The following is a 13,003-nucleotide window of genomic DNA, read 5'->3' on the forward strand; positions in this document are numbered from 1 at the left end:
TGTATGCTAATTAGGCATTTTTCTACCAACCAATCATGTAACCAGTCATGTCCCGCCACGCCTTCCTTTGAGAGTATATATTCTCCTGCTACTCCCTTACCCAACGTCGTCCTCCACCACCACTAAAAGAGCTGTAACCCTGTAAGAGCTGTAACAATAAACTACTGTCAGAAGAATCCTGCTTGTCGCGTCCTTTATCGGCGAGGGCGCGCGACAGAAACAGGATTATATGAAGAAAAATGTGGTATCAGAATTGGAGGAAGACTCCTTAACAATCTTTGATATGCAGATGATACAACCTTGCTTGCTGAAAGTGAAGAGGATTTAAAATATTTACTGATGAAGATCAAAGACCACTGCCTTCAGTATGGACTTCATATCAATGTAAAGAAAACAAAAATCCTCACCACTGGATCAATAAACAAAAGACTGAAGTTATCAAAGACTTCATTTTGTTCGGATCAACCACCAACACTCATGGGAACAGCAGTCAAGAAATCAAACGAGGTATTGTATTAAGTAAAATTGCTCTTTAAAGTGTTGAAGAGTAAAGATGTCAGTTTGAGGGCTAAGGTACCCAAGTCATGGTATTTTCAACCTCATATGCATATGAAAGTTGGACAGTGAATAAGGATGACCATAGAAGCATTGATGCATTTGAGGTATGGTGTTGGAGGGAAATAGTAAACATACCATGGACTGCTAAAAGAACAAACAGATCCGTGTTGGAAGTACAACCAGAATAGAATGCTTCTTAGAACCCAGGTTGGCCAGATTTCATCTCTCATACTTCAACATATTATTAGGAGAGATATCATATTTGGTAAAGTGGAGGGTCGGATGAAAAGAGGAAGACCCCCAACGAGATGGGTTGGCATAGTGGCAGCAGCTATGGGCTCGGATGTAACAACAACTGTGAGGTTGTCGCTGGACCAGACAGTGTTTTGTTCTGTTGTGATAGGGTCACTATGTAAATTGGTATCGACTTGATGGTACCTAGTAACATTAATAAGGAATCACAATAAGAGAAGTATCAAAACCAATAAACATAAATAGAAAATGAGAGCAAAAACATGGGGAGAATAAAGAAAAAATAAATGGGGGCAGAAGAGCAGAGAAAAAAAAAAACAGGATATAAAAAATGTTCACAAGAAGGATAAATTTAAGCAACATGAAATTAGATCATACAACTGATATAAAGAAATATGGAATCATTAAGCTAACTGTGAATCTACAAATATTTATTCAACTCCAATTTTTGCATATTAAAAAATTAGAACCAAGAAGCAACAGCTCAATTTGAAAGAACTGAATGATAAATTTTCAACAATTTGGTACGTTTGAAGGCAGCCATTATTAAAAATTAAATTATATAAATGTACAATTTAATACATTAAAAATAAAGTTAATAAAGACTTAAAACTAATCAGTTAGTAATTAGAACTGTTAGAACTGCAAGGTCAACTGTTCAAACTCACATTTGCTCTTCTATAATCCTCTATAATCATATACAGGGTTGTCAGGAGTCAGACCAGACTTGATGGTGCTTAACATTAACTATACTTTGGAGATGAATTACATCTACTGTGTCTGTGTGGTGGAAGTAATAAACAATGGTATGCTACTATCCATTTCTTACCAGCTCTGTATTCTGTGATTTCACAATATTTTTAAGTGCCATCAAGTTGGTTCTGACTCAGAGCGATCCTGTATAGGGTTTCCAAGGAGCAGCTGGTTGATTTGAACTGTTGACCTTGTGGTGCGAAGTCCAGTGCTGATCCTACCCGCCACACCAACTGGTCATGTTGGGAACGTTTATTCCATAAAAATCAGCAAATGTGAGCTTTGTTATTTTATTGGTTATAAAGAAAAGGATGGTGAAAATGCTAGCAAAGCAGATTAAATTCAAAAGTATGCCCCATTTGTGTGTGTATGCATACAATACATACACAAGTCTGTGAAAAAAATGGAATTAAAAGGTAATAGAATTTTCCTACAAACATTTTGAAGTCCTTGTGTATATTGTAAATAGTATAGGAACTTGAGAAAATATCTTTCAGTATCAGATTGAACACAAAGAAGTGACATCATTAAAGACTGAGGGAAGTTCTGACAAACATCTAACATTGTTCCAGTTATTCAGTAACGTAAAAAGAAGGCATCAACCAACCGCAGTTGTGTTTGACTTACACTTGTTCATCAATTCCAACCAGAAGCTGGCTACAGATCCAAGAGGTGCCAAGAAAGGTACTGTGGGACTCTACTGAATTTATAGTCTATATTTATTTTAGTTTGAATTCCTGGTGTGGCACTTCAGGGTAATGTGCTGGATTGAAACGTCAATTTGAACTGCAAGGTTGGTGGTTCAAGCTCAACAGCTACTCCTCAGAAACCCAATACAGGGTCATTGTAAGCTGGAATCGACTCAACAGCACGTAACAACAACAGTATATTTTATTATTACTTGTAAATTATATTCTATACATCCCTTATATTATTAAAATTTATAGTAAACTTGCATATATGTACGTATACATATATGCATATAGGCACTGTTATTTTAGAGTTAGTTGTTAAACATTTACGAACACACTCCTGGTTACAGCAGAGCTTAGAACTGGTTCATTCCAGTTTGACTCCCTGCTGAGACTGTTCCTTACACTCTAGCTCCATAGGATAAGCACTGCACTGAGAACCACCAGCTGCTCCGCACAAAAAATATGACATCTTCTGCTCCCCTGAAAATTTAAAGCTTCAGAAACGCTATAGAGGGTCCCTGAGTCAGAACCAACTCAATGGCATTTACCAACAACCACAATAGCACCACACCAGGACTCCTTGTGTGGATTATAAAACAATCCACTCCAAAGCAAAGCACTTATCAGAAAGAATTTAATTATTTAATCTTAAGTTTATGCAGCGAAAACAGTTTCATGAGGATCTTCGTGAATATAACCAGTACAAATGCTTTTTTAAAAAATTATTAATAATAATAATCCAACACAGCTGGGCACATGAAATTGGTACAGCTGGGTAGACAAGATCGTGAGAAACAGAAATCAGCAGCTTTAATGGAAGGGCAGGTAGTAGGAAAGGGCAGGTATGTAAGCAACTGGAACTCAAGGCTGAGTAAAACATAGCTTATGGGAGATATTATTGAACAGAACAGTAAAATCAAAGAAAACACAATATAGAAAACAAAAGAAGAAAAAATGAAAACCTAACACACAGGCTGAAAACATTTCCAACAACAGCATGGTTGCTTTCAGCTGTGGCTTCATCCTGCAAATACCTAGATTAATTAATTGGTGGTGGTGGAAAGTGCCGTGGAATCAGTTCCAATGCATAACGACCCTGTATAGAGTTTCCACAGCTTTTTTAAGTCTCTGAGGAAGCAGAAAGCCTCATCTTTCTCCCATGGAGGGTCTGGTTGGCTCACACCACTGACCTTGTAGTTCGCAGTCCAATGCTTATCGTATGGAGTCATTGCGCTCCCCAACTAATTGGAAAGAAGTCTTAATTTCAGGAAACTCAGTTAAGAATTTAAATTCAATTCTCCAGGACTATAGAATAATGCGGTCATGTTTAAGAAATAAACACTATTTTCATAGCAACTTCACGCTAGACTTTTAAATTAAGAAGTGTTTTGAAAAGAAAGAAGCTTCGTTACCTTCTGGTTCCAGCAATTTGGGGATCTGTAATTCTTGTTCTGCGATTCTGAAGGCCTCTTTCAAATTGTCTCTGTTGGATTTATGCTTCATACTGTTTAAATCAATTAAGTCTGGTCGCAAGGCGTGAATGACGGCTAAAAAAGCCATCCCGTTTCTCCAGCTCGACTTAAAATCTGTGACACTGACAGACTCATGTCTATCAGAAAAGGACGAAAACATGATAAATACCAATGCAACTCCAGTATATTTCATAGTAATTCATGAAAAATTCAGTGGACCAAATAAACTATATAAATCATTTGAGAAAACACTGCTTTCTTTAGTCTGTGGCCAAGTTCAAGTAAAATGTCAAATTGAGCGAGACTCAAAAATATCCAACATTCAAAATTCCAAATTGAAAAGTGTGGTCCTCAAAATCAGCAGAATCCACATCGCCTGAAATTTGTAAGAAATGCACATTCTGGGGCCTTACCTTGGTGGTAGTGGTGGTGGTGTGCCGTGGAGTCGGTTCCAACTCATAGAGACCCTGTATAGGGTTTCTGAAGCTGTAAATCTTTACGGGAACAGAAAGCCTCATCTTTCTCCAGCAGACCTGCTGGTACTTTCGAACTAGCTGAACTTGAGGTTAGCAGCTGACTTGTAACCACTACGCTACAAGAGCTCCTTGGAGCCTCACCTTAGACCTACTGAAATGAAACCCTGGATGCGCACCCAGCAATGCGTAACTAACAGATCCTCCAGGTGATTTATAATGGCTTTGAGAACAACAGCTGTAGATGCTGGTCATTTAGCAATCTGCTGACTTTAGAGCTCTACAAAAACGTAATATCCCTCCTTATAAAAAGCAATATTCTTTCTCTAAGAACAAATTAAACAATATACTGTGTCCTGTTGATAAGTTGTTGTTGTTGTTGTTAAGTGCTGTGGAGTCGGTTCCGACTCATAGCGACCCTGCACAGGGTTTCCGAGGCTATAAATCTTTACGGGAGCAGAACGCCTCATCTTTCTCCCGCGGAACCACTGGTAGTTTCGAACTGCTGACCTTGCGGTTCACAGCCCGATTCGTAACCACTACGCTACCAGTTGATAAGTTAGTAGCTCATTTTTGTTATTGTTAAGTGCCGTTGAGTCGGCTGTAGAGGGTTTCTGAGGAGTGGCTGGTGAATTTGAACCACCGGCCTTGTGGTTCACACAGACCTTGAGGTCGAGTGCTCATCCTCCAGTGCCACATCAGATACACAGATTGTGTCACTCTTTTGCTTGAAACCCTGTATTGAGAAGGGATAAGTGACAGTTTTGTAAGAGTATTCTTTGCCCAAAAGTTTGAGAAATACTCCAGGACAACTCTTATTCTTGTTGGATATCCTCAAGTCAGTTCCGACTCATGGTGACCTGATGTGTGCAGAATAGAACTGTTTCATACAGTTTTCTAGCTGTGACCTTTCAGAAGCTGATCTTCCATGGAAGGTCTGGGTAGACCTGAACCACCGACCTTTGGGCTAGTTGTTGAGAACTGAAACCTTTTCACTACCCAGCTTCCCAGAACACCTCATTTCCTTTAATATCCCATTTAAAAAATGAGGACATTCAACGGACTATTTTAAAGTAGAAATCAAATGATAAAGCTTGGTTCCTCTTAGGGAAAAAGCCTAAACTATGATTGTTATAAACTACACAGTAGTTAGTGATTTGTGTTTTATTTACACGGTGTTTACTGCTGTGTCCAGGAACTATTCCAAATGCTTTAAAGATTAATTCTTACTCTATTGTGACAACTATGAAGTAAACATTATTGTCCACATGTTCTCCCTGAGGGAAACAGAGCACAAACAAAGATCATCAGTCAGAAATAGGTAGGAATCAAGACTTAAACCCAAGTTTTCCAAATCCAGAGGTGCACTGGTGGTTGCTGTAGGATAAGCACTGGACTGCTATCCACAAGATCGGCAGTTCAAAGCCACCAGCGCTACGCAGGAGAAAGATGAAATCTTCTGCACCTGTAAAGATTTACAGCTTCAGAAACCCTATTACTGTTGTTAAGTGCCATCAAGTCGGTTCCAACCCATAGCGAGCCTGTATAGGGTGTCCAAGGAGCAGTCTGGCTCATTAACCCACAACACCACACCAGGACTCCCAGAAACCCTATACAGGGTCACTATGAGTCAGACCTGACTTGACAGCACATAGCAGCAACAACATTCTGAATCCAAACTACGCTCTTACGTACGAAACTAAACTGATAGGAGGTTGGGGTTGAGGGAAGAGCTAGGGCAACTCCAGAAAGATGAGGCTGGGGCAGGACCATCTCAGCTCTAATTGGCAAGACTGTACTCAGTAGAGCACCAGGTTGTGAGGTCAGTTCTTCACTAACCAAGTCAAAGCAAGTAACAAAAGGAACATATTACTGCCAGGTCTGAGGGCAGGCAGGGCTAGGCCCCACTATGATTGGCAGTATCTGGACTCATTTAGAGGAGAGAACCAGGGTCTGATTCACCTACTTCACAAATAAGAAAAGAAAGTGTATTTTTTACAACATAGTCCTATATCTGAATCCCAGATCATAAGAGCATATTGAAAGAAACATCACCTAATGCCATCAACGACAGTCAAAATTAGGTTGACTACATGGTGAATTAGTTAAGAAAAGATGCTGCATCTTAGTACATTGAGCATAGGCCCTATGTTTGAAAGAGCAGGAAGGACCTGGATAAAAAATGGAACTGTTATAAAATCTATGGAATTTGAACAAGTTTGAATGTTAATTATGCATAAGTGAAACAAATCCGAATCTGATGTAATAATGTTTCTCACGCATACTGCGTTTTGGATTAGAAAAGTGAAGTACAGCTGTCTCTAGGGGATTCAAGAAAAAGTTCATTTAATGTACTTAAAAGTGGTAAGATGTAGGCATTGCAACCCTCATGAACTAGACAGGCTGAAAGACAGCTAAATAAAGATGAGACTGAAGGAGAAATGAACATCATAGCCTTTCATTAGGCAGAAGGAACTCAGAAGCCCAGACATTTGAAAGGGTACAACATGCTTATGACTTTATTTGCCTTGAGGTGCCACGTGTGATGAGGAATGCCTTCTAAACTCTTCAGCAACTCTTGTGGTGAACTCTCCTATACCCTAACTCCTATTCTTCTGAAATGCCAACCCAGAAGTTGCTTAAAATAAAAAAGTAAATGTCTCCTAAAAACACAAAATAAGGATTTTTTGAAGGGGGTGAAAAAGAAATTATGAGCACTAACTTATAATTTACTTACTGACATGGTTAGGCACAGGTTGACAGTTCAAACCCACCAGCTGCTCCACAGGAAACTAAAGAGGCTATCTGCTCCCCTAAAGATTTAAAGTCTGGAAAACCTTACAGAGCAGTTCTCTGTCCGACAGGGTCGCTACGAGTCAGAATTGGGTCAGTAGCAGAGAGTTTGGTTTGGGGTTTAATTTTCCTTCATCGTCATGTCTACTTTCCCAGTGCTTTGTTGTCTTAATGAACTGTGGCTTCTAAATTATAAGGACTATGGTCTCTGGTAGCGTAGTTGTTAGGAGTCAGACTGATAACTTGAGGGTTCAAAGCTACCAGTCATTCCAGGGGAGAAAGACGAGGCCTTCTGCTCCCATAAAGATTTACAGCCTCAGAAACCCTATGTAATAGGGTTGCTATGAGTCGGAACTGACTCCACAGAGCACCACCACCACCACCATGGTCTCTTAATATAATTGCATACAGTGCTCGTGGTGTGCCTTCAAGTTAGTTCTGACTCACAGTAACCTTGTACAGGGTTTCCAAGACTATAAATCTTTTGTTGTTGTTGTTAGGTGTCATCTAGTCAGTACTGACTCATAGCAAGCTTATGCAGAGGGGAACAAAAAAACTCATCTTTTTTCTCACGGAGCAGCTGATGGATTTGAACTGCTGACTTTGAAGTAGCAGCCCACAGTGTAACCCGCTATACCACCAGATCTCCTTAATTATACACAGTACCAAAAGGTGATATCATGTGTTGGTTACTAATTCATCTATCTGTTCATTTATTCATTCCTTTATTAAACAAAAAATACACTTGCATTATTTCAGGTGCTGGGGATACACAGTCAATTAATCATAGTCCTGACTTTTAAAAAGCTCATAGAATGGTAAAAGTTTTAAAATCTAAATTCCCCTTCCAGATGGAACTGTGACTGATGAAAAGTGTATTAAAATGTTGCTTTATTTCCACACAATAAAAGTCCTGGTGTAGCACTTTGGGTTAATGAGCTGGACTGCAAAGTCGGTTTGAACCCCAAGGTCAGTGGTTCAAGCTCACCAGCTGCTCTGTGGAAACCCTATACAAGGTCACTATGAGTTGGAACTGACTCAGTGGCACTTAATATCAACAACCTGAGCATGGGGCAGGAAACAGGTAGGTTTCCCACATGACCCCATGTCTAGCCTTGAGAACTTGAAGTTATGGAACTCACAAAACTCCAGATAGGAAAATTCACTGTGAAAGATAGGGGTAATATTGAGCAGTTTCTTCTGAGACAGCAGTGTCTGGGTGTCTGTTTTACCCAGTCAGCCTGGCTAGCAGGCCTGAGGGTCAGTAAGGTTGAGTTGGTACATACAACTACCCTATGGGTCTTCTCTGATCATAGCAAACTACTTACGCAGCACACCGTTCCTGAGCCCACAAGAGAAGAGCCTTCTTTGCAGACATCTGCCATCTTGCTTGGACTTTGGAACATTTCTTCGCTGGAGGACTTGAGGTAGGAGATGAGTCAACTTCACTCACACTATCCATGGAGGGTTGATTGTAATTGCAAGAAAGCGTTCTGGCAAGCTTCTCAATCTAAGGAAGAGAATAATAGTGAACATATACAGAATCATTGAGTAAAACACTATAAAGTATTATATCAGAGTTGGCAGTTAACTCATGGACCAAATCCTTGAATAGCAGCATTTCTCATCTAGAGCTTCACTTGGGTTTTCCTTCAACCTAGATATGGATTATTTCATGCCCTCACCCAGGCAGGGCATTCCACACTGAAGGCAAGCAACTATCTGTCCCAATAACGAGCTTATAAAACATTCTACTGGGTACTCAACACTTGCCAAATAATTGGACTTAACAGAATTGAGTTCCTATTCTGAGTATCTTCAGAATGAATAGGTCAATTAAAATGCATCTCTGACTATCAATCATTAAGATATGAATATAAATAAAGGTGGGGGTAGGAAAAATACATGCAGGGAAATTCCAAGGAAAAAAGACAAAGAACACCACAAATTGCCAATAAGAATATGAAAAACAATCTAAATAGTAATTTAAATCAAAACATTAAAAAAAAAAGTAACACATGCAAACAATTTAAAGAGATAATACCCAAGTGATGCTGGAAGTATCCGAAACTAGATATTCATATATTGCAGATAAAAGCACAAATTGGTTCAAATATTTTGATGGGCAATTTAATAATATGCACCCAAATATTTCAAAGATAAATCCACAAACATTACTTAGTAATTGTAAGAATTATAAGATAATCAAGAATAGTAGACTGGGGAGAACAAAAAAGATGGCGGAGAGGGTGGAAGTGCAGTGATGAGCTCCATCAGTGACAACACAGAATACTGGACCAAGCAGGCTCAGGGGATGGTGCCAGAATTCTGAACCATATATAAAGGAACGTTTAGAAGGTTGGAAGGCTTACAACTCGGAGAATTTGTAGCAGAAGCAAGAAATCCATTGCTTTCTAATTCAAGATGCTCAGCTGCTCCAAGAGCCGCCACCTTGGGCAAGACCAAGGGGGGAAGGATCAGAGCAGCCATGGGTGCCTGACAGAACCGCAGAGAGAAAAGTGTGGACTTTCTTTTTTTGGTACCTGTTCATTGGTCTCTCCATGTTGCTGACCAGAGGGGGTGCCTGAGCGAGTGGACATCCCACCCCCACTCCCAGAGGGTTCTACTATGCATGCGCATGGATATCCTCAAAATTTAAAGTGACAGTTTCCACTTAAAACCAAACAGCAGTGAAAATGACCACAGCTGGCCCTGAACTGTTTATCACTAGGAAATAGGACTAAAATTAAATTCTGAGTTATGTCACAATGACCAACAGTGGCATCTTGAAATTTCTCAGGAGGAAGAGTGAAAAGGGAATCACATTTACCTGGAAACAATCAGAAAGCATAAAAAAATACCAAAATACACGCCCATCTAGGTATTAAGGCCACAGGTAACTCCTAAATATTCCCAAAAAACAGAAACAGATGACCATATCAGCACATGTCCAGAAACAAGATAAAGTGCCTAAAGCAAATTAACTGGAAGTAGACCTACACTCCATACTGGAAGATGGGCAGGCTTTGGAAATGCCGGAGATGGAATTCCTAAAAATGATTATAAAAGGTATCAAAACACTATACTATGGAGTTGAGAAAAATAAGGAAGAAATCAGGAAAGAGCATTGGAAACAATGTAAAATCTACAGAAAGAGGTCCAAATGATTAATAATAGAATATCAGAAATGGACAATATATTGAAAGGGCAAAGGAATAGAACTGAAGAGATGGAAGCCAGAACTAGTGAGCTAGAAGATATATCTCTCAACACTACTAAGATAGAAGAGCAAGCACAAAAAAGGATTAAAAAACCTGAAGAAGGACTAAGATTCATGTTGGACATCATGAAAAGGAATAACAAGAATTATCAGAATTCCAGAACAGGAAGAATCACACAAGTCCACAAAGGAGATAGTTGAAGAGCTTATGGAAGAAAATTTTCCTAACATTCTGAAAAATGAAAAGATAAGCACTCAAGAAGCTCAATGAACCCTAGGAAGTATAGACCCTAAAAGAAAATCACCAAAGACATATAATAATCAAGCTCTCCAAATTCAAAGATAAGGACAGAATCCTGAAAGCAGCTAGGGAAAAGAGAATTATAACATACAAAAGCAAGCAAATCAGATTAAGCTCGATCTCTCAACAGAAACCATGCAGGCAAGAGGGCAATGGGGAGACATATATAAAACCCTGAAAGAAAAAAAACTGCCAACCATGAATCCTCTACCCAGCAAAGGTGTCAATCAAATATGATGGTGTAATCAAAACATTCCAGGACAAACAAAAGCTAAGGGATTTTGCCAAAGCCAACCCTGCACTGCAAAACATCCTAAAGGGAGTTCTGTGGACTGAGAACCAACAAGAACAGATAACAGAGAATGACTTACATGTTAGCATCACCCTGAACTCAATCAACAAATGGAAGAGTCAAGAACAGAGGATCTGGGAGGTCAGTCTATGATCAAAACATTTATAATGTGAAAGAAGGTAAACACAGAGGAACAGAGATCCAGGTGGTAAGAAGATCAGATAGATTATAGGATACAATAGACTGTCTTAAACAGAGGAAGAGTTAATGGAATATAAGGTAACCACAACAGTGGGGTTGGGGTGCAGGGTTCAGTTCAGGTGTTGGGGAGGGCAATACAACAAGGGGGAGGAGGCAGAAGACCAAGATAGATAGGGGAACACTGAGACAGGTTTGCATGGCCTAAGTGGGACAGAGATAAATAGTGATGCATGCTCAACCTTGGAACAACAGGGCTCTGGGATACAGGGATCTAGGCATAGTTTGAAGAGGTGAAATAATACTAAAATCCTTGACTGTCTTCTGAGTATAGGTTTTCCTTGTCTACTATTATAAAATTGACACTTGAGTGGGATAGAAAGGAATGTTGGGAAACATGATTACAGAAACTTGTAAGCCCATCTTCAGCCTATAACTGACTAAAATACCTAAAAGGTGTTCTAGAACTTTCTAAGTGAAATAGGCCTCTTGGAAAGCCTTTGCAGAGTATAGGACCTTAGGTGGAATCCTGAATCCCATCCAGAACCTTATGAGATGGGACATTTCCACTAGAAAGGACAAGCAGACCAGCCTGGAACAGCTGGAGTGACAGAAGATACATCTTCAAAGAAAGATCATCAGGAAAAATCCAAAACAAAAATGTCAGCATGACTGGCTACTACAAGAATAAGCAAGCTGTTCGCCAGGAAAACATTAAGGCAAGCAATCAAGTTCCTTCAGGACAAGCTCCCCTCTAAAACTGAAACTCAAAGGGAACATATGAACAGGCATGTAAGCTTGCTGGTGACCACATTGGTCTACTGCTAAGTGGAAAATGGGGAAAGGCAGCAATGAAGAAATAGGCTGAGGTCAACCACAGATAATTGACTCCTATTGACCTGGAGATGAGAGAGAGAAGAGGAAGGGCTGGTTGGTCCAAAGTGTGGTGAGACCTGGGGACACTTGAGGTCATGGACAAGGACATAGCCAGAGAGGGCTAGAGCTGAGAGTGATGTTTCTAGCTGATACGAAGTGAGGGGAGATGCACAAGAACACCCAAACTTGCCGACAGTACTCATTTTACCTAGCCTCGATGGCTTGATAATCAGAACTCAACTAGAGAAAGATTACCAAAAAAAAACAATTTTTTTTCTTTTGATAAAGGAAACAAGGGTAAATTGCTACAATTTGGGGAACCTGACCTATACTCATGGTGTAGTAACTCTAAATACCAATAGAGAGGGAAGGAGTCTTCATATCAAGTATCAATGCTATCCCCTCTGTACACAGGGTAGATAGGGACGGGAAACTTAAGACATTGGCGATCTAAAATGAGGGGGCAATAAAGGCACGAAGTGACTGGCTTACAAGGTTTCAAGAGGGAGTTTAGTTTAAGAGTGTGTGGTGGCAGGGGTGGGGTGGGCAGAGGAAGAGTCCCCACTGAATAGTTTTCATCTTGTCTAGATGGGTCTGGTGAAAAGAGATAGGGATAAGATTTGTATGATTCAATAGTGAATAATTATCATTATGACTAATTGCAAACTGTTACAATTGACAAGGCAGAAGTTTTGTAACAAAAATAGGGGAGTGGTTAATCTTATAGTCCAGAAACAGAGGATCCTAGGACCATCAAGGGAGAAGAGCATGAGCAGAATGCAGGACCTTATCCAGAGAAGCAGCAACGCCAGAGATGGAGGCAGAGATGGGGACATAGAGATAGAGAACAGCTGAGGACTCTAGATTCATGGGAAGAGAGGGTCTAAGAGCTTGTAACCAGGAGCCAGACTTGCAGAATGTGCCCTTTTGAGGTGTAAATTATTATATATGCCTGTTTTTTGTTTTTTTAAAAAAGCTAAAGTGAATAGAGAGAAATACTGTTAACTGATGGTACATGGGGGGTGGGGGGTGGGATTATAATCATTGTAATGAAACAAGGTGTATGATTTGTTGAATGTAAAACTGATGATCTGCCCTGTAAACTTATGCTCAATCTACA

At 39.8% G+C, this 13,003-nt stretch overlaps 1 protein-coding gene across 1 annotated transcript in view; it reads right to left on the bottom strand.

The window, feature by feature from the left end:
• SYNE2 (spectrin repeat containing, nuclear envelope 2) overlaps positions 1-13,003 on the bottom strand; it is a 366,194-nt gene that overhangs the window by 308,409 nt on the left and 44,782 nt on the right. The window contains exons 6-7 of the mRNA XM_006864568.1: positions 8,325-8,506; positions 3,671-3,867 (exon numbers count right to left, since the gene is read on the bottom strand). Of these exons, the coding sequence (XP_006864630.1) occupies positions 3,671-3,867; positions 8,325-8,506 (379 nt within the window). The remainder of the gene's footprint in view (positions 1-3,670; positions 3,868-8,324; positions 8,507-13,003) is intronic.

Source organism: Chrysochloris asiatica, unplaced genomic scaffold (genome assembly GCF_000296735.1).
Source record: "Chrysochloris asiatica unplaced genomic scaffold, ChrAsi1.0 scaffold00067, whole genome shotgun sequence".
NCBI lineage: Eukaryota > Metazoa > Chordata > Mammalia > Afrosoricida > Chrysochloridae > Chrysochloris > Chrysochloris asiatica.